Consider the following 20,136-nt stretch of genomic DNA (forward strand, 5'->3'; position numbering starts at 1 on the left):
ATACTTTCAGGCTTTAGGAAACACTGTTGGCTTAAGAGAAGAGCTCTGAAATTTGTGATAACCAGCGAACTTATTCGCTGATGGCAGCAGGGACGAATAAGCTGTAGTATTGAGATTTTGGAAATTCTGACAAGCCAACTGGAGATGGAAGGAGCTGGAAGGAGCTGCAAGGAGATGGAATGGGCTGGCAGCGGGGGAAAGGTGAACTGGCAACTGGCCACATGATCGACTGTTGCACGATCGCATTAATTTATTAATTTAATGGCAAAAACGTTATGGCCACAAATCGAGGAGGAGCAGCGAGAAGGAGGCAATTTACCCAGGGGCGCACACACACGGGGCGTTTCTAACAATTTTATGCCAGATGAGCGCCTAAGTGATCGCGATCGCAGCCTTGCCCCTCGGGGCCCCCATCGTCGATTGGGGAAAGGACCTGCTTCCCATGGCCATCGCAGTGCAGATTCATGGCACTTGGAGAAAAACAAAAATCGAATGTCTAAAGTGGTTTTTCTGACACCCAACAACTTGGCAGCTGGAATACGGAGCTATCACTGTTAGTAATATAATTTTGTTGTAAAATAAGGCATGGATTTGGTATCATTTTTCTGAGTGTCCATCAACTGCGGCTGTCTCTGCCATCCATCTGTGTTGTAGCCAGCTATCCAGCGGCTGAGCAACGTGCGTCCACTTAAGCCGCAGACAATCTTCATTATGGCCAAACTTTGGGGCGCACACAGCTGCAAGAGCTGGGGCAAGAGCTCCGCTCGCGATTGGGGAGATATACCCAAGTACCATATAGCCCCATAGCAAACCCATACCATACCCATACCCATACCTTCAGATGCAGCTCCGAGTCCACTCCCACTCCCACTCTGCAGTTGCTCGCCAGGTGAGGTGTTTATTAAGGTGTAATGCAATTTTTCATATTTCATTCGGTTTGGTTCGGTTCGGTTTCTTGCCTTTCGCACCGCTCCTTTGCTCCTTGGTGGAAACTGCGGCGTGGGCGGAGCAACTGGAAAATTGCAATAATATGGCTTGTGTATCTTTCTTTCTCTTGGCCGAAACGGCAAATAAAATGGATGCACAATGCAGGCCAAAAAGGATCCTGAAGCGGCGGAGGGTGGCATGGGGCAAAAAGTGTGGCAACATGTTTGAGGTTTTCGCTTTTCCGACATAAATAATGGCCATAAATTGAGCATGGCCGGAGCTAAAAATTCAGTATTTATAGCCAAATGATAAAAATAAGATTTATTAACATTTTGCTGCCCCCTCGCCATCTCGCTTTCACACACACACACACACACAAACACACACACCCATCCTGGCAGGAAAAAGCGAGATTCACAATGACCTGGCGGTGGGAGTGGGAAATCGGACGAACTGGGTGGGTGGGAAATCAGGACCGGAGCCAACGCTGCGCGAGAACATCCGTTTCGCTTCGCCGTGTGGATGATCCTGGGGGAGACTCTAGCCTCCTTCCAAAAAGAAACCCCACCACGCGCATCTGAGGAGCCTCCTGTGTGCAATCCAGGGGAAAAATTAACGCTCCAGCGAAACTGGAGGAAAGGACGATGGACTTGGCTGCGGGGAATGGGCAGGATTCCTGGCATCTAATTAGCTTTTGGCCTCATTTGAAATGCACAAGATGCCAGTGAAAAAACTGGCACTGCACAAAGCCGAAAGAAACTATAACATCCATTAAACTACTTAATAACCAAAATTCAAAGAAGCTAAGGTTTTCTTCATCTTGAATTCTAACGTATTTCATTTACGATTTAAATGATTTTCCAATTAATGTTATACATTAAACTTTCTTCTAGCCAGTTTTTCTCAATGAAAGTGCAGAAAAAGAGTCCCAATTGCCGCCCAGGCAGCTGGAGCTCATTAGCAGCCCGACTCCCATCTTCTCAGCCCACTAATGATGGTTATACATTGCAATCCAAATGCAGCATGAGCTATTTTAAAGCGTCCATATATCGGGGGACAGGGGAGACTTTCCCAGGCCAAATTTGGCGATTCGCAATTAGTGGAACCACCGCAGCACCACAGCACCAGAGCACCAGAGCACCGCCTGCAGCCAAGTGGGGCAGCAAAGGAGATGGTCATGAGTCGGCCTTAGTACTGCTACATGTGGCTGGGAGTGCTCCAATAAGAACGACACAAGTCCGAGGCGGCCGAAAGGAGCTCGAGGAGCAGCCAAGTGGAGACGCACACGCTGGCTGATTTTAATCAAATTCACAGCATTGTTTGCCTGTCAGGCAGCCAGCGGGGCGATTATCACTGGCGCAGGACGAGGACGGGGACGGGGACGGGGACGAGGGATCTGCCAGGAGGATGGTGGAAGGAGTTAGGAGGAGTGGACAACAAGGTCTGTCCGATATATATTTTCCAGCTTTTTGTTTTTTTTACTTCTGCTGCTAGCGAATTCCGAGCGCATTTCATACGACACCACAGGCAATACTCGTACCATAAAGCCGAGCTGCCCCACATTCTTGGCGGGCATGAAAGCGCGTGACCACACCAGCAAGTCCACGCCCCAATCCCCCATCTCCACCGGAGACCCACCCACCTGGGGTGGTGCCTTTATTTTATTATATTATTTTCCTTCTTTTTTTGGTACGCGCCTTTATCTTGTTGAAGACTACGCCAATATAAAACTCATGAATATCATTAAAAATCACGGCTCTGCGCTCGTTAAATTATCGTAATAACCACAACTGCGCTGACATGCGATGTTGAGATTTCAAAGTTGCTAATTGCTCTTATTATGATTTAATAAATAAAACTTTCAGTTGAACCAGAACTTTAATTGAAAAGTTCATATGTTGATATACTTTTATATATATTCTAGGATTGTATTACCTCCCACCTTATCCTTAAGAACTAAACTTCACACTAAGGGCAGAAATCCCAGTTTCCGTTTTCCATTTCGAAAAATTACGACACAACTGGTTTAATTATTTTATTAAGTAGAATGTTTCACCAAGCCGTTTTGCATCTCTTTCATAAAATAATGCATATTAATTTAAACAGGTTAACACATTGTTGTCAATACTCAGTGGCATTTAATATATATTACTTCTCTTGTCTTGTTTTCGCTTTTTATTTCATTAGATACATGTTATAGTGGCTTCCAAATTAGATCAGTGGACAACTTTTATCGTCTTCGGGGTTAGAGGCTTTGGATTTCCCATTACGGCGACCACTGCAAGGAGTAAAAAGGAGCACACCGCAAGGAACCTCATTTTGTTCGCTTTTGACTAAATCTGAATAGCGCACTGCCTTTTATACCAAAACGCACTCAATAAACTGTATAATTTTAGATATAATATTTCACTTTTTTTGCGATCACGAATACTACACAATCTATGGCCACGCGTTCATCTCAAAAATCTGAAAAAAAACCAATCAGATGAAAACACTATTTGTAGCATAAATGCCTGTGCTTATTATTTTATTTTTAATGTAATAATATAGAGAAGAACATCGCTTGCTTCCAGTGAAAGTTCATTATTTTCCTTGAGTACTTTTAATTATTCGGGGTGAAATGGGCTTGGGATCACCCTGGACGGATGCCAAGGCGAGGATCAGAAGAGCGCAGATAGCGAAGAACTTCATCGTAGTAGCTTGTGATGCACTCTGGTATGTGATCCACCTTTTTATACCCTAAAATAGAAACCGACTGGTTTCTAAGCTTATTAATTCCTGTTTCTTAATCAAATAATTTGTAAGCTGGCACGATTTTATTGAAGCCATCGACCGATGATTACGATTGTTTTAGAATGTTAATAATGAAACCAGTACTGTACCAGTACTCCAAATTTGCTTAATTTGTTTTTAATAAACACACTTATCTAATAAACAAGATATACCAGATATATATGCGTAGACACAAAAATGTTCAGTGTTTAAAAATAACTTTTTTGGAGTGTCGCATGATTCTGTTCTACAAAAACGTGATTTAGTTAATTATACGAACATATGCATAGTATTTTAATTGAATGCTCTCGAAATGTTTAGTAATGTAATTTAAGAATTTCTAATGGTCAATTGTAGCGTGTTTTAGTTAGATTTAGATTTTTAAAATGCTAATTGGCCTGTTTTTTCACAATGATAAATTTCCATTAAAATAATATTACGAAACAATAGAGAACGCAATAGTCGACGTCCTGAACTATCACATATCCGTGGGAGTTTTAAAGTTTGGCGCATATTGATGGGCAACATAATTTTAGAATTTAAAAAAAAGTGAAAACATGATTCAAAAGTGTGGGCGTGTCAGTTCTGGGCTCTTTGTGGACTCTAGAGTCGCCGTTGCAGCAAATAGAGTATAGATGGTTAAATTAAAATAATATTTTTTTTTTGTTCCCGATTCTGATTCAGAATATATACATTTGATCTGGTCGAAAACGCCTCATTCTTCCTGTGACGAATGTTTGAAACTTTTTGTTTTCAACATCGCAACAAAAGAACTATCGCGAGAGTTGGGTTTCCAATCAGATACACCCACTTTTAACCATAAGATTAAGAAAAAAACTCATTTTTAAATGCATTTATATTTATGTATTTATATTCAGAAGAACATTGTCCGTTTTATTTTAAATTTATTTATATGTAAAATATCATTGTCTCAAAACGTAAACTTCGTTGATTGTTGATTCCAGTGAAAGTTTATTATTTTCCATAAGCAATCTTAAGTGTTTTGGCTGTAAAAGGCTTAGGATCACCCTGGACGGATGCCAAGGCGAGGATCAAAAGAGCGCAGATAGCGAAGATCTTCATCGTAGTAGCTTGTGATGCACTCTGGATTATGATCCACCTTTTTATACGCCTAAAATGAAAACCAACTGGTTTCGAAACCCATACATTCCTGGTGCTTATTCAAATACTATTTAATTTTAGGCGATTTTATTGTTGCTGTCTTTCAAAAATTGCGCATGTTTAGAAATGCTAATAAACAGACCAATAAACACTAGGAGTACTTCCAGTTTACCTAATTATTGTTTTGATTTGCTCACGTAGCACTCATTAAGATATTCCACATGTTAATTATATGTCCATGTCATATTAATTATACAACTTGTATTTAATTTGTATTTCAATACAATAATCTACAATTATTAATGTTTTCTTTTTCGTTAAAAGAATATAAGAAATATATACGTTGTATTTTGTAAAACTTTTCATTTCCTCCATGGCAATTTGAAAATAACGTACTTTCGCGGCAATCGCCTGTTTCGTTGAGTTGCCATCTAGATTTCTCCACATTTCGGAAGTTGCCATTTCGACTTTTACACAAGTCGGAAGTTGCCGTCCATATATGTACGCATACAGGGAGTTGCCATCCTGATATGTAAAAATTTTTTTTATCGATTCCAGCCTTGCCCGACGTATCGTTGCCCGACGTATCGTTAGTGCCATCGCTGTGCTCTCACCTCTAGATTTCAAGGTAAATATAAACCTCAATTAAAAGTAATATTTTACTGCAGTTCCCTGCATTTGGGCTGTAAATACTGTTAATAATACACACCGGTAAGTTTAGGGGAGTGATAAACACAAAAACGGTTATGCTCCCTGTCGCGTGCGAAGTTTGTTGTTTTTTCGTTCACAAACTAATGCGTCATCGCCAAACAGACAACTATGTGCAATATTTTGTTGTGGTTCGTTGTAATTGTTTAGCCGGCACTCAATTCTGGGTTGTGTGTGTGCGCGTTGGCGTTTGGACTCGAATGTTTTTCGCAATGTTTGATTAGAAAGTCGGCGGCACCAGTGGAAGAAGAAGAAACGGCAAGCAACAGTGGCAGCAGCAAAGAAACAGATTTCACCAGCGGAGCACCCCGCGCGCTCTCTTCCTCTCTCTCACTCTTTTGTTTCACCGCCAGCCACCCATCTTGCATCAGAATACCCTGTAAAAATCTGGGTTTGCTGGACTAATTCAAGAGCTAGGTTTCCATTTTGATCGCTATAGAATTATTGTTATTATTTTGCGGCATTCCATTACAGAATTGATTGATTGATTCATCTATATTTGTTGACTTAAAAACATAAGTGCAGAATTGTAGCAAAGATAAGAGTTTATACATTTTCTAGTAGAGATTTTCGAATTTGTGTGTGCCAATGATACTTATTTTAGGCAATTGCACTTCCAACGCATATACAGGGTATCCCATTGTCAATTACAGTCTTATGCCCAGCTCTATGAGTCCTATTTCATGACCTTTCGCAATTTCAGGCGATCAGAACCGTCATGGACTTCGCTAGCGTACTCGGTAAAAGCGAGGCGCATCAGCGCACCATTATCCACCTGGACATGGACTACTTCTACGCTCAGGTGGAGGAGATTCGGGATCCAACGCTGCGGTCGAAGGCTCTGGGGATTCAGCAGAAGAACATCGTGGTCACCTGCAACTATGTGGCGCGGGCCAAAGGAGTGACGAAATTGATGCTCATAGCAGAGGCACAGCGCATCTGTCCCGATTTGGTTCTGGTCAATGGAGAGGACCTCACCCCGTATCGGCAGATGTCGCAAAGAATCTTTGACCTACTGCTCAACTACACTCCCCTAGTGGAGAAGCTGGGTTTCGATGAGAACTTCATGGATGTGACTGCACTGGTAGAACTGCGACAGGCTCACGTAGCTGAGGCCCAGTCTAAACCACCAGTGGGTCACACATATCCGGCGGATGGCACTCCCTTGTCGAATTGCGATTGCGGCTGTGCCCAGCGGCTGGCCATCGGCACTCGGATTGCCCAGGAAATCAGGGAGGAACTCAAGCTCCGGCTGGGAATTACCTGCTGCGCTGGAATCGCCTATAACAAGCTGCTGGCCAAGCTGGTCGGCAGTAGTCATAAACCGAATCAGCAGACCGTTCTTGTTTCCACCTATGCAGAGCAGTTTATGCGGGAACTGGGCGACCTAAAGCGAATCACTGGGATTGGTCAGAAGACGCAGTGCCTTCTCCTGGAGACGGGTATGTCATCCGTTGAGCAGCTGCAGCAGTGCGACATGGACGTAATGCGGAAGAAATTCGGATTTGAAACGGCCACTCGACTGCGAGATCTGGCTTTTGGTCGTGACACGAGCTCAGTCCGTCCCACCGGAAAACCTAAGACCATTGGAATGGAAGATGCCTGTAAACCAATATCCGTACGAACCGATGTGGAAGAAAGGTTTCGCATGCTGCTCAAGCGGCTGGTGGAGCAAGTAAGTTAAAAGACATTTATAAGTTCGGTAACATCCACCTAACGAAAACATTTTGATTCCCCAGGTTGCAGAGGATGGACGCGTACCCATTGCCATCAAGGTGGTGCTGCGTAAGTTTGATTCCCAGAAGAAGACCAGCCACCGTGAGACCAAACAGGCAAACATTCTACCCTCCCTCTTTAAAACCTCCATGTGTCCGGGAGAAACAGGAGTCAGCAAGGTACAACTGGCAGACGGAGCCCAGGAGAAACTTCTCAAGATTGTGATGCGACTTTTTGAACGAATAGTTGATATGAGCAAGCCCTTCAACATCACTCTACTGGGCCTGGCGTTCTCCAAGTTTCAGGAGCGCAAGGTTGGCTCCTCATCAATTGCTAATTTTCTGATCAAGAAGGCGGATCTGGAGGTTCAGTCTATTACCTCACTCACAAATACGAGTCTCACAAGTCCCACAGCGGAGAGCCCCACATCAGACGAATGTGCCTTCCGCTCCTCGCCAACAACATTCAAACCAAGCGATCAGTTCTATAGGAGAAGAGCCACTACTGCATCGCCAGTGCCCATGCTACTTGATAATGGTTCCGAATCAGCGGCCACCAATTCGGATTTCAGCGACTTCTCTGAGACTGAGGTGGAACCCTCGCCGAAAAAGAGTCGCATTGGCCGATTGCTAGTATCTAAGCGCAGTCGATTGGCGGCGGATGTGGGAGATTCCGCCGCCGAAGTAGCTTCGCCCAGCAAACTGCGCGTCTGTGATCTGCGTCTGAACTCGCGTGATAGCGAGAAGGACTTCCCCATGAGCACCACGCCGTCTACCTCGTCGTCCGCGCCTGCTCCTCGTTTCCGAACCGTCCAGCCACCAAACACTTTGCTGCAACGGATCGACGGCAGTTTACGCTTTGTAACGACACGCACTGCCAGTCGCTTGAGCTCAAATGCGAGTTCTACGGCCTCCTCGCCGCTTCCTTCTCCAATGGACGACTCCGTGGCAATGAGCGCACCCAGCACACCAACCTTGTCGTTTCCCTCACCCACCACGACAACGGCGGCCACCAACACCAGTAGTACGGCAACTTGTGATGCCCTAACGAATATTGCTTGTCCAGCGGGTGTGGATGCCGAGGTGTTCAAAGAGCTGCCCGTGGAGTTGCAGACCGAGCTGATCGCATCGTGGCGCAGCTCCCTGGTGGCGGCTGTGGAGCAAACGAATGGGACCGGTGCCACTACAAGCGCAGCTATTGCCAGTGGAGCCCCAGCAACTGCCACTACCGCTAGCGGTCAGAAGAACACTTTGTATCGCTACTTTCTTCGGAATAAGTGATGCAGTGCATCCGAGCATCACATCGTTTATAGTTATAAGAGCAAAGAGAATAAATTTGTTTAAATATATGATATATTTTTGTAGGTATACGGTTACAAGCGTTAGGGCGCCGCTTTGGATAAACTTAAGCTAGGATACATAGTAGATTTCTAGAACTGAATGAGTAAATTGGTTAAGTTTATATTACAAAGTGCTCGTTGAACATGTTTTAATCTTCACAAATGTATAAAACATTCCAAATGTGTTAACATTTTAAATATTAACATTTTTGTATTCCAGCATTGTTTTCCATTCCTAAGTTATATTAACTATGCACTTGCAAGCCATAGAATATTAAACTCGTGGCTTTTAAAGAATTACGTTCAAATGCATTGTTCAGGTTCTTGCCTAGAAAACTATATAAATATGAATACTCAGTGCGGTAGTGCCGCTATCAGAGGCTTACACAATAGCTATTTCTTACATATCCTAGCGGCGTTCAGTCCGGAGCGGTTTCCCTGGCAGCTGTGAGATCCGAGAAACAAGTCACGTCCTCGTTGCACATTCACTATTACATTTATTACTTCATTTAGACTTCATATCATACATATTCAATTGGTTGGGTCACCTACTTAGGCTTAGTTAATACAGAATATCTGAATCCCGACATCTCACTCAAAGGAAGAAAACATTATGTAATTGAGCTTGACTTGATACAAGTAAATGGATTTTCAGTTTTGTAGTTTTAACCACGATGAAAATGGCAACGAAAGTTGAACAGTATAAAAATGTCTTTAACCTATTCTAACTAATAAAATAAAGTGAAGTCCTTATAAATGCATTTAGCTCTTAATCAAAGGGGCGCGGGAAGTTGAATGATGTTCAGTGGCTCAGCCAGCCGCACTTGATGAAGAACTTGCGCAGCGAAGTCTCCATAGGACTGCCCAGCGATGGTGCCCCGCTCAAGCAAACAGTCTTAACCGAGAGGTAGGTGGTGGGCGTAATATTATGCTTCTTGCACAGATCCAGCTCGTTGTGACTGAGCAGTTCACTGCCCAGCGGCTGAGGCAGGTGCTTCAGTTCCTCCAGCTGGGTGCGCAATTTTAGGCTCATGCTGGGCACCTGCTCACTGCCTCCGCCGGCGGCCTCGTTTTGCATTTTGTGCTGGTTGCCGCTTTGCAGGAGCTGAGGATGCTGCTGCAGCGGCTGCAGATGTTGTTGGCTTCCCTTCGCCGAGTTCGTTGGCAGATTCGCCATCGTCGTAGCCGTGGAAGTCACTCCCGTCGTCGCTCCCGAGTCCACTGTTACCCCCATTCCCGTTCCCATTCCCGTCGTCTGCAGCATCGTAGCTGCCGACGATCCCCGACAGCTATCCAAGTAGTTTTTGCTGGGCAATAATGCGCCGGAGCAGGTCGGGTCGGCGATGTGGAGCGTGTTTCTTGGTGCGATTGAATTTGAACTTACCTCGGCGCCGCTTGACATTTCGCTAAGCAAACGAAACAAATTATTATTTATGTTCAAAAGTAATTGCAACTTTTTCGCAAAATACTTACACCTTTCTGAGATTCGGTTGTGGGGAGTGCAAGGAAGAGCTTGGCGGCCGATGACTTCCATTGGATGGTTGCGTGTGGTCCTGTGGTTAAACATTGTCTTATAGAACCATTCGAACGCTCGTTGTTTGGCGCGTTTATTATGCAGTGGAGCTGAATATCGTGAGACAAGACGGAAAAGCGATTGTAAGAGTTGGGTCAGGTCAGGTCGGGACGGTTAAAGCAAGGCAGAACACACGATATTCAACTCGTCATGCATTCTCAGTGGGAAAAGCTTACTCCAAGGGGAATGAAATCGAATCTAACCAGTCTGAGCTTCTAAAACTCTGTTTTTTGTATCTCAAATTCAGGTAAATATTTAAATCCTTACATAAAATTTAAGTTATTTTTCCAGCTGTTTATAAAAATATAAAGCTAACAGAACCCCTGGAGGAGTTTTAGATTTTGTGAATCGATAGAACAAATTTTAAATATACTTTTGATTTTAAGTAAAAAAACAGAGTGTTAGGTCGGCTTTCTGAGTGCTAATCAAATATTTACGTTTGGATAGTTCGATTTCGGCACCCCTATTGCGGAGCCTTACACTTACGGTCTTCCCGTGGCCATAAGGTCCTGCAGAGCGGTGCGTCGCTGTTGCCGCATGCTGCTCGAAGTGGGTGCATTCCGCAATTTTGGTCAGGCCATTATACCGGTATCGGTATAGCTCTGACTGTCGAATGCGTAGTTCCTTTTCTCGCTCCAGTGATCCCAACAGCCGCTCATACTCGTTACAAGTGTAGAACTGGGCGTAGACCCGAAATCTGTCGCGGAACTCGCGCTGCTCCTTTGTGAGACCTTGTTGCAGAGCGTAATTTCTGTTGCGGAAGAAATTTGATACTAACTGATAGTCCCTGACCATCCGTTTTCTGCGAGCTCGCTCTCTAAGTCGGCGGGTGTAGATGTCCACGTGGGCCAGCTTAAGCATCACATCCACCTCCGTATCCTCAGAGCTTAACGAGATGTTGGAGATCAGTTGCTCTGCCGTGGGATCGTACTCCCGCTCGAAGCTGTCCCTGTTGGGCATGTAGCCCAGCTGCATGGCCTCATCCGAGTTGATTTCCAATGGAGGCAAGGTGGACAGTGCATTGGTGCCCAGAGGACCAGCGTCGTCGTCTCCTGTGTGATCGATAAGGCGGGGTCTCTGGCTCTGAGCCGGCGTCCAAGTAGCCCTTCCAATCGTGCCATTCACGAACTTATTCACATACTCCTCCTTGGCGTCCTCCGCCGACTTCGTCTCTATGTGCTTGCTAATGTCCTCCCAGTTTCCGAAGCCGTACTGCTCGATTGCATCCAACAGGCGGATCTCCTCTCGTGCCGTCCACGCCCCCTTTCCACGAAATACACTCAATATGGAGGTACCCGTGTCCATGAACTGGTAGGCATGGTTATTTTGATGAGCACCGATTTCCGCACCTGCGGCAAAGCACTGCGCAAAAAATAAACAATAATACAACATAAATACAGAGTCAGCTGTTTTTTAATCAACATGGTGAAATTGCCGGTTGCGTGTATGTATTTGTATGCCTAGATGAGTCAGTTTTTGGTTCCAAATTTGCGACGCATCTCTAGATTGTGCGAGTGTGGGTGCAACAGGGTGGGTCGATTATCTTCACAAAGTAAAAGGGGGGTGAAAATATATCCTCGAAAATTTGCTAATTGTGTAAACAAACTATAGTAAACAAATTTTCTTCCACCCTCGTAAAATGCATTGGAATATCCTTCGAATTCAGAAGAGCAGGATTTTTTATATTTAATTTGGTAAACTTTGGTTTATTTTCTTACTATTTTTAAGTTAGTTTGGCAAAGAAATACAAACAGAACCATATTACATGTTGCATTTATTATACTACTAAAAACGCATTTTATTACAACGTAAATTCAAACATTCGTCCTAATATTTACAAATCCACCTACAAGTTTCTAGAACCTCAAAAATAGCGACCCACCCTACTGCACACATGTATACGTGCGTCGCTCGACGTCGTGTATGTGTGAGTTACTTACTTGCAAACATAAATCGAAGTTTTCGCACTCCGCGCAGTGCACTCGAATGCCCTGAATATCATCCTGGCAATTTGTGCAATTATACTTTGTGAATAAATCCGCAATTGTGGTCATTTTGGGCCAAAACGTGGATTTTCACGACAATTATGAGTTGTGCGAAAAAAAAACTTATGCCAACAGTGTGACCAGACGCGACGACAACGCCATATTGCTCGACTATGAATTTGTATATATACTGCCAAAGAACCAGTTCTTCTAAACAGTGCCGCATATATAGCTGGTTTTTGAAGCTATTTCTAGCGACTTTTAAAAATTGTAATCTTGTTATTTTCATTAAAATATGAAATAAACAGGCTGCTTTAATTGTAATTCGTTCGCAATCGAAACTTTAGAATATACAACATTAAACACAAGCAGCTTTAAACATCATACATATTTAAAACTCCAATGTATATGCGTTAAATATTGATAGTAGTTTATTTAATAATTTCAAAAGTTTAATTCGAGTGTTTTGCCTTTTCTTTAAGTTGATTTTTACGCTAATATCACAAAAATAATATATAAAACTAAAATATAAGATGTGAATATCAAACCAAAACCAGGTAAACATAAATACGAATGTGATGGTTGAATTAAAATGAAATACACGAGAGTTACAAGAAATTATTAAAAGTTGTTATATCTTTTGTCTCAAACAAAAAGTGTAAAACTAATAACTGCCGAAAAATATTTCGGATGCTTACATCTAACATGAACAGGGTGTGGGACTGCCGTGATATTGTAGGTTACAATCATTACAATAATTGGGAAGGATTTGGGGTAGGCTACGCTGTATAAATAGTTGATTATTCGATTAGTTCATACATTGTATATATGCTGAATACGTTTAGATTATTGTTAGTATTGCTGTCTTACACCGAGCAGTAGCCGAATTGTTATGGGTTCCAGATATCTCAGTGGGCGGTGAGGACTAGTTTGTGTTGCATGTGGCTTTGGTGGCATTGTTGCTAGTTTACTCTTGCTAGTTAGCTTGGACCAGAGGAAAACAAAACGAGTTACACGATACAAAATGGGTTAACAAATCTTAAACAGATATGGCAAGTTTCTTGTGCAGCTGCGTTTCCAAAACACGCACACGGCCAACAAAATTCATCAATTCGAGTACCTAAAAACGTCTAAATAAGTCTATTTGAGCGCCAAATTCGGTTTTGGTGTCGCACCTGCGTCTGATCCTAGGGATTGAAGTAGGTTTAACAATACTGTTCGAGGACATTCAAGAGTTTGAGATTCATGATTTTCACAGATACGGTTCGATTTGAATTCGCTTGCGTAAGGAACTAAGGAGAAGTCACAGCGCAGGCGCGACCCCAGTCGTCATAATTGACGACTGGCAACGGAAACAGATCCAGGTCCAGATCCGTCTGAACCGCCTGCTCCCGGAAACGAGACTCATAAGCAGGCGGCCGCGGAAAATGGGCTCTCAAAATTTGCATAAGCGAGTAGTCCTAAAGCATAACTATCAACTAATTTGGTATGTAAAGTCTTTGTGTCTTTTTCTTGGGCATTAGCGCGATGAGGGTTCGAGGTCCAGTGGCAATGGCCAACTAGCAACAGTATGACCAACATGCCGGCCGATGCCACAAACTCTGCACCATACTCACTCGGATATGGGAACCGATTCGCTGTGCTCGGTGGCTCGTCTTTGTCTCTAAACTCTCGCTGCTCATCGTCATCGTCTTGGGAAGCATCTAAACATTGGCTAAGCTTGGCGGGGATCACTGGTATGGTGAAGCTGGAATAAGTGCTGGTATGGCTCAGCCCAACAATATGCATCTGATTGTATACACTGTGCTCGTTTTCAGGATGCCTGCTGTTGTTGTTGCCGTTGGATCTGCAGCTACCGCTACTGGCGAAGATCGGTCTCGTGGGTGCGGATAAGTTACTGGGGTGTGGATTAATTTGCTTCTTGATAAAATACTTGAAGAGGGGTTTGTTCCTCTTTAGTTACGGTTGAATCTGCTTCTTGGGTTTTTTTAACTCAGCATCTTCGTCACGCTTAATCTCGGTGTACCGCTCGCCCTTAAGCGAAACGATCTTATTGTCCCGGTAGCGAACCAGCTTGCGAGGCTCCATCTTCGGGACCACCGGCTTGTACTCACGCTGTGTAGCGTTCTTGTCAACATAGGAGTACCTAGATGGGGTAAATAAAATGTTATTTAATATTTGTAAGTACAAATTACATTGCCTATTTTAGGTGCTCTAATATTTTCTGTGCCGACTTTCTTTTTAAAATGTATACTTACCTAGCGATAATACGATTCTTGAGTTCATTATCGTCGACGACTACATTTTTCTTAATGTAAGTAGTCAGCGACTTGTCAGTAATACATTGGTTAGTCTCTTGACGATGCAAGAGGATCTGGGTGGCGCTATCGATGTCGCCCTTGGAAATTGCGATGCAGTGCTTGATCTGCGAAAGGATTTAAATACATTACACAGTACTAACAAACTCCTTACATTTGACTTACCTCGGCAATTGCCGAATCTGGAAACATTTCCTGGAGCACTTCGGTCTCGTCCAAGAAATAGTCGCAAGTGGAGCTGGAGCTGTCGGTAGAGCCTCCATCGCTAGTCTCCGAAAGATGTTGGGAACGCTTGTTTCCGCCACAGCCGCCGCTGCTGCTGCTGTTCGAGGAGAGCTCGTCCTTTTCGGAAGTGGACGAGTTGCGAGCACGCAGCTTGGACTCCGGAATAATGCTGGAGAGGCTCAGGGAGCTGCAAATATAGTACATATTAAATATAAAAACTTTTAGCATAAGAATGCAAAAGAAAACGTACTTTAGCGATAAGTTGACGGCGTCTGGGTTTTCCTGGTTTTTCTCCATATCGGTAAGCTCGTTGGCCAGCTTGTAGATCCAGTCACAGATGATGCCCTGGTCAATGGTGGAAAACTTCTCGAAGTAAGCTCCCATCATCTCCACAAAGCCCTCGACATCGAAGCACGGGTCCTGGGAGGCCTCCTCCAAAATCGAAATAATGTACGAAAGCACGATTTCGTCCACAACACTGAAGTCGGCCCCCGGAATGTGGCCGCTAATAAACTGCACCAGACTGCGCTTCACCATCTCGTGCTGCTTCTCCAGATTGGTCATATTGGCTATATAGTTGGAACGGACTTCTCGAAGTATCTCTTGCTGGGTCGGCGGTTTTCAAACAGTTCTCTCTCACAGGGCGTCACTCAAAATGCTGAAACTCACTGAATGGGGACTTCCCCGTAACTTAGAGCATGTCCTCTGACAGTCGACTAATATAATTTTAATTTAGTTTGAATGCAAATTGCGTTTTGAATAGTTTTGATTTTGTGAGCTGCGCCTTTCTTTTGCTTCTTCCTGCTGCAATCAATAATACTCCGATACACAGGCAGCTCCTATCGATTGGAATAGAAGTAACATAAGTCTATCGATAAGTGGAATTCAAAATTATTGAGTTCTTTAAGTCAGTCATACGGTAATGATTATACTATAATATATTGCTTATACTGCATATATTTGTCAGTTATTCACGATTACCATATGTACATTTAGAAATCCATAATAGGTAGAACTCCTGCTAACCGATATCGTTTAGGGGGCGCATCTCTAATGAAAATGAGAAATACGAAAGTCACGCAACTCAGTAAACAAATTTTTAGGTCTATCGATAGGCGTACACCCACAACCCCAATTCCAGCCGGCAAATTCCGGAACGTAGTCTCTGCTAAAAACGTCTATATAGGTGAGTTTTTTTTGCGTCTACTTGGCAGCTACCGTACCGATCCGTATCCTTGCAGGGAAGCTGCCAGCCCGATGGACAAGCGCGTCACAGTCCTGCTGCCCAATGGTCGGCGGCAGAATGTAAATGTGACGGCGAACATGACGCTGCTGGAGATTTTGGAGACGGCCTGCTCCAAGCACGGCTTCGATGCGGAGGAGCACTGCCTCAAATTCCACAACAAGGTGGTCGGATTGACGCAGCAGTTCCGTTTCAGTGGCCTGCCTAACAACTGTGTCCTTGAGATGGAGCAAACGGAAAAGCGGCGCACACTGAGTAACGTTCTTGTCTGCGTCCAGCTGAACGACGGATCCCGCCAGCAAGCAGACTTTTCGCCCAACGACACCATTTGGCTGGTGGTCCAAAAGCTCTGCGAGTCTCATGTCAATGGCTACGAAAGCCCCGTCATCGTCTACATGCGCAGCGAGGTCATAGGACAGGAGCAGATGCGCCAGACCACGCTGAAGTCCCTTGGAATCCTCGAGGGTCGCGCCATGATGCGTCTTATCGACAAAAAACCCGAGGAGCTTAAGACCCAGGCAAATGTGTACAAAGCTCCCGCTGTCAAGCCTCGGGTGGACAACGACGACCAACCCAGCACCTCCCGCTCGGCAATGGCAGCTGGTGGCAGCGGAGGAGGCGGTGGGTTTGCCCTTACCAGCAACATGATCAAGAATTTGAAACGCACGGCTCCTGAAGAAAATGCCAGTGGGAGTGAACCAGCGAAGCCCACAGGTGAGGAAAAACAAGAGCAGCAGCCTCAGCCGGAAGCACCTAAATACGACTGGGGTAGTGGTTCCGGATACTCCATGCACCACCCCCCGGAGCGAAAGCAGGCTGAAAACGAAGTCGAAGAGAATCCAGGCAGGGCTCCCCCACTTGTGAGAGTAATTGGGCCCCGTCAGGCTGTACTCTTCTCCTTGGACGAATCCAAGAAAAACGCGGACGATCTGCCGGACTCATTTTTCGACTTGACCGTCAACGATTTAAAGATGGTGCTCCGCGATTTAAAGCGTACTTCGACCGGAGATGACGACGCTCCCTTGCTGACGGCAAAGCTGAGGGAGTTGGAGCGCCAAAAGACCATGCTGGCTAAGCTTAACCAGTACAAAGACTGTGTGCTGCGCGTTCAGTTTCCCGATCGCTTCGTGCTCCAGGGCATCTTTAAGCCGCACGAGCCCCTTTCAAAGGTGGAGGAGTTTGTTCGGGAGTTTTTGGTCCAGCCAGGGGAGCAATTCCATCTCTTCACCATTCCACCGAAGAAGGTGTTGCCCTCCGATGAGACGCTCCTGGAGCTGAATTTTGTCCCGAATGCCATCGTGCACTTTGGGTTTCTTAAGGACTCGCTCAATGCGGTGAGCAATCGATTCGTGAAGGAGCAGTACATGGATCAGTTGACCTCCGAGGAGGGAGCGCATTATGCGGTGCAAAAATACCGCCTTACCCGTGCAACGGCGGCGGGGTCTAGTTAATAGATACATGGCTTTAAGCGAACAGTCTGCGTGATATTAAATGAATCCGCTTTATTTCTATATATTTTTTATTTAAAAAATGTTTACATCAAAAAAGGATTGTCGTTCTTTTCTTTAAATCACGAACTATTTATTTCAGTTTTATACGTTGGCATTTCTCCCACATGGAGTAGAAGACATTTGCGCCACAGATCTTTTCTCCTCTTTTAAGGAAAAATCTGCCATCCTAAGCTGACAGTGCTGTTCTGAATTTGGTTTTAGGTCATACATAGATGTCGGGTTATGGGTTTTCCAACGATGTAGGTAACCACTTAACTCATGAGCCTAATTAATGTGAACTGGGAGAAAGGAATGTTTTTAACAAACTCATCCTCAACCAGAATAAATTTTATAAATTGTTGTTCATGCGAATTTTCAAACTCATTGCAGTAAATTAGACAAGCGCCTAATAACATAACAAATCATACAAACAACGCAAATAACTAGTAATGGTCAATAAGTTAAAGTGGTCGGTTATGCTGTAACTTAATTAGTCAAGCTTACAAGCTTGGCGCATACAAAGAAGCCACAAAAACTAAACACATCGACTACGTGAATTTGTTAAGTTAAGTTTAATAAACCGAGTTTAATAAAGTTACAAATAAAGGTAACTTTTTCTTATCTCAAAGGGTTCCTTTACTTTAATCCTTCAACAGATTTATAGGGATTTTTAAATGCGAGAGAGAAAAACCATTGCTAATTAAATTAGACCGCAACAAATTACCTATTATCAATACTATCATTACCATTTTGTAAAGTCATTTGCCAATACGTCCCAAAAGTGAAATGTACAGCCTAAAATTTGTAATGTTTATTGGCTTTTTAAGTGCTTGTATAATTAGCTGCCAAGGGTTTGCCAAATCCATTCGAAAGAAATCGTATGCTGCCTCAACAATGGAACTGATGAACCTTCTGGAGGTTGAGGATAAACTGGTAGACAATTTAAATGGCTATGTGGAAACACTGAAAATGAAATTAAATTTAATGGAAAGGTGGGACTAAGCAGCAGTTTCTCCTTGAAGAATTACATATCCAGGGATTTCTTACAGATCCCTAACTGGTATGAGTACAGAGCACAACGAAATGAAGAGTGACTATGAATTGTACTTGGCAAATCCACTGAACAGCTTTCGGCTAATACATCGCCTACACACTAGTTGGAGGAAATGGTATCAATATGCCTTTAGGAGCGAAAATAATGCATTAGGTACTACCAATATATTGACAAGTCAAAGAGTTTGCTTTAAATTATAGTTCGTAGTGCGTATTGAGAATGCCCATCTTATGAGAAAGCTGCTACCCACCTCATTGGATTTGGAACACGCGTGCCGCGGAATCGATGACTTGATGTCCTTTTACGACCTTAAGCCAGAAGAGCTGGCAGCTGGTAACTTAGCAGGGTACTCGCAGCCAGAGTAAGTTAGGCTAAGGATACTTAAATACATAATATCATTATTACTGACTTCCAGTACAGAACTGACAGGTTACGATTGCTTAGCCCTCGGAGAGTTCAGCGTTCAAAGTAGAAAGGATGTTCTTGCCGAGGCTTGGTTTAATCTCTCTTTGAGTCGTTTTGATAATATAATCGACAAATACCGAGCGCACAAGGCGTTGGCAATGCTCTTGGCGAAGAACAAGCAGCTAACTGCAGCTTTTCACCACTTAGAAAACAAGCCAGAGGAAGTAGCCCCCAGTAATGAAGTCAGACACTTCGAGGAGGAGTTGGCGACTGTGCAGAACTGCCCGGTTGTGGTCCAAAAACCAAGTCGACTCCACTGTCGCTACAACAGCACCACGACGCCCTTCACGCGGATTGCCCCTCTGAAAATGGAGGAGCTGAGTTCGGATCCGTACATGGTGGTCTTTCACGATGTGATTTACGACAGCGAAATTGAATTGATGCTAAACTCAAGTAATTTCGTATTATCCCTGATTGATTCGGGTCAGGAGTCGGAGGTGAGAGCTTCGAAGGACTCATATATAGTAGAATCCAAAACCCTCAATGACCGGATAACCGATATGACCGGACTTAGTATGGAGCGCAGCGATCCATTTTCGCTGATTAATTACGGCATAGGTGGGCACTACATGTTGCACCATGACTATCATAATTATACGCACACGGTATGATTTTTGGAAAATTTTAAACTATGCTGGAAAAGTATTATTATCATAGTATATTTTCAGACCAGGCCAAAGTACGGGGATCGAATAGCTACTGTTTTGTTTTACGTAAGTCACTCCACTTTGTCGCAGTTTCCTTGGTATAACTTTAAGATTTTCTAGCTGGGAGAAGTTGACTCGGGTGGCACCACAATCTTCCCGAGGATTAATATTACCGTTACGCCCAAGAAGGGATCAGCGGTCTTCTGGTACAATCTGCACAACTCCGGAGCTTTGAATTCGGAAACCCTGCACTCAGCATGCCCGGTGATAAGCGGTTCCAAATACGGTAAGCTTTAAGGGGTCATGATATTGTATGAAGTCACCACCGGATCTTTCTTTATAGTACTTACGAAGTGGATAAACGAGCTGCCTCAAACCTTCTCTACACCCTGCATGAAAGACTCGAATTTACACCCACCGCAAGATGTATAATTCTGTAATCTGAACTGAAATCCTTAAGATTAAATGAGTTTCCTTTTCCCGCATGATAACAGGTATATCTTTACCGTTATCCGCGCGCCCAGTGCTGCCAAGAAACAGTAACTGAGTAAC

The 20,136-nt window shown here is 44.0% G+C and overlaps 5 protein-coding genes across 7 annotated transcripts; 3 read left to right on the plus strand and 2 right to left on the minus strand.

Annotated features, from left to right (window-relative positions):
- The first annotated feature begins 5,372 nt into the window (after nucleotides 1-5,372).
- On the plus strand, nucleotides 5,373-9,341 carry LOC122620804 (DNA polymerase iota). 2 transcript variants are annotated; one of them, XM_043798432.1, is made up of 3 exons: nucleotides 5,373-5,449; nucleotides 6,233-7,204; nucleotides 7,269-9,341. In XM_043798432.1, exons 2-3 carry the CDS (start codon nucleotides 6,248-6,250, stop codon nucleotides 8,523-8,525), a joined length of 2,214 nt encoding a protein of 737 aa, XP_043654367.1. In that variant the 5' UTR covers nucleotides 5,373-5,449; nucleotides 6,233-6,247; the 3' UTR covers nucleotides 8,526-9,341. The 2 variants fall into 2 exon arrangements, with proteins under 2 accessions (XP_043654367.1, XP_043654368.1); XM_043798433.1 differs by having other exon boundaries at nucleotides 5,432-5,532.
- Nucleotides 9,062-12,321, minus strand: LOC122620805 (transcriptional adapter 2B). 2 transcript variants are annotated; one of them, XM_043798434.1, is made up of 4 exons: nucleotides 12,098-12,321; nucleotides 10,644-11,519; nucleotides 10,058-10,137; nucleotides 9,062-9,990 (listed from the first exon to the last, which is right to left on the minus strand). In XM_043798434.1, the coding sequence occupies exons 1-4, from the start codon at nucleotides 12,209-12,211 to the stop codon at nucleotides 9,387-9,389; spliced, it is 1,674 nt and encodes a 557-aa protein (XP_043654369.1). In that variant the 5' UTR covers nucleotides 12,212-12,321; the 3' UTR covers nucleotides 9,062-9,386. The 2 variants fall into 2 exon arrangements, with proteins under 2 accessions (XP_043654369.1, XP_043654370.1); XM_043798435.1 differs by having other exon boundaries at nucleotides 9,739-9,990; nucleotides 10,058-10,207.
- A 429-nt stretch (nucleotides 12,322-12,750) lies between these two features.
- On the minus strand, nucleotides 12,751-15,502 carry LOC122620095 (CUE domain-containing protein 2). Its single transcript, XM_043797396.1, has 4 exons — nucleotides 14,936-15,502; nucleotides 14,626-14,872; nucleotides 14,401-14,567; nucleotides 12,751-14,288 (listed from the first exon to the last, which is right to left on the minus strand). The coding sequence occupies exons 1-4, from the start codon at nucleotides 15,247-15,249 to the stop codon at nucleotides 14,102-14,104; spliced, it is 915 nt and encodes a 304-aa protein (XP_043653331.1). The 5' UTR covers nucleotides 15,250-15,502; the 3' UTR covers nucleotides 12,751-14,101.
- A 230-nt stretch (nucleotides 15,503-15,732) lies between these two features.
- Nucleotides 15,733-17,433, plus strand: LOC122620304 (tether containing UBX domain for GLUT4). Its single transcript, XM_043797699.1, has 2 exons — nucleotides 15,733-15,871; nucleotides 15,927-17,433. Exon 2 carries the CDS (start codon nucleotides 15,943-15,945, stop codon nucleotides 17,377-17,379), a length of 1,437 nt encoding a protein of 478 aa, XP_043653634.1. The 5' UTR covers nucleotides 15,733-15,871; nucleotides 15,927-15,942; the 3' UTR covers nucleotides 17,380-17,433.
- A 762-nt stretch (nucleotides 17,434-18,195) lies between these two features.
- On the plus strand, nucleotides 18,196-20,075 carry LOC122620000 (prolyl 4-hydroxylase subunit alpha-1). The gene is made up of 7 exons (XM_043797261.1): nucleotides 18,196-18,410; nucleotides 18,468-18,625; nucleotides 18,680-18,833; nucleotides 18,888-19,542; nucleotides 19,606-19,650; nucleotides 19,705-19,870; nucleotides 19,928-20,075. The coding sequence occupies exons 1-7, from the start codon at nucleotides 18,205-18,207 to the stop codon at nucleotides 20,014-20,016; spliced, it is 1,473 nt and encodes a 490-aa protein (XP_043653196.1). The 5' UTR covers nucleotides 18,196-18,204; the 3' UTR covers nucleotides 20,017-20,075.
- The last annotated feature ends 61 nt before the right edge of the window (nucleotides 20,076-20,136 follow it).

The sequence above is a fragment of the Drosophila teissieri genome, chromosome 3R (genome assembly GCF_016746235.2).
Source record: "Drosophila teissieri strain GT53w chromosome 3R, Prin_Dtei_1.1, whole genome shotgun sequence".
Classification (NCBI taxonomy): domain Eukaryota; kingdom Metazoa; phylum Arthropoda; class Insecta; order Diptera; family Drosophilidae; genus Drosophila; species Drosophila teissieri.

Excerpts from the sequence above, each read along its gene's own strand:
- LOC122620804 (XM_043798432.1), top strand. The coding sequence starts at position 6,248 with ATGGACTTCGCTAGCGTACTCGGTAAAAGCGAGGCGCATCAGCGCACC. Across the intron at positions 7,205-7,268 it reads TCAAGCGGCTGGTGGAGCAA|GTTGCAGAGGATGGACGCGT; the intron begins GTAAGTTAAAAG and ends TTGATTCCCCAG.
- LOC122620095 (XM_043797396.1), bottom strand. The coding sequence starts at position 15,249 with ATGACCAATCTGGAGAAGCAGCACGAGATGGTGAAGCGCAGTCTGGTG. Across the intron at positions 14,873-14,935 it reads GCCGTCAACTTATCGCTAAA|CTCCCTGAGCCTCTCCAGCA; the intron begins GTACGTTTTCTT and ends CTATATTTGCAG. Across the intron at positions 14,568-14,625 it reads CAGATTCGGCAATTGCCGAG|ATCAAGCACTGCATCGCAAT; the intron begins GTAAGTCAAATG and ends ATCCTTTCGCAG.
- LOC122620000 (XM_043797261.1), top strand. The coding sequence starts at position 18,205 with ATGTACAGCCTAAAATTTGTAATGTTTATTGGCTTTTTAAGTGCTTGT. Across the intron at positions 18,626-18,679 it reads GAGCGAAAATAATGCATTAG|TGCGTATTGAGAATGCCCAT; the intron begins GTACTACCAATA and ends TATAGTTCGTAG. Across the intron at positions 19,871-19,927 it reads GATAAGCGGTTCCAAATACG|TACTTACGAAGTGGATAAAC; the intron begins GTAAGCTTTAAG and ends CTTTCTTTATAG.
- LOC122620304 (XM_043797699.1), top strand. The coding sequence starts at position 15,943 with ATGGACAAGCGCGTCACAGTCCTGCTGCCCAATGGTCGGCGGCAGAAT.
- LOC122620805 (XM_043798434.1), bottom strand. The coding sequence starts at position 12,211 with ATGACCACAATTGCGGATTTATTCACAAAGTATAATTGCACAAATTGC. Across the intron at positions 10,138-10,643 it reads CTTATGGCCACGGGAAGACC|GACCACACGCAACCATCCAA; the intron begins GTAAGTGTAAGG and ends GTTTAACCACAG. Across the intron at positions 9,991-10,057 it reads CAACCGAATCTCAGAAAGGT|CGAAATGTCAAGCGGCGCCG; the intron begins GTAAGTATTTTG and ends TCGTTTGCTTAG.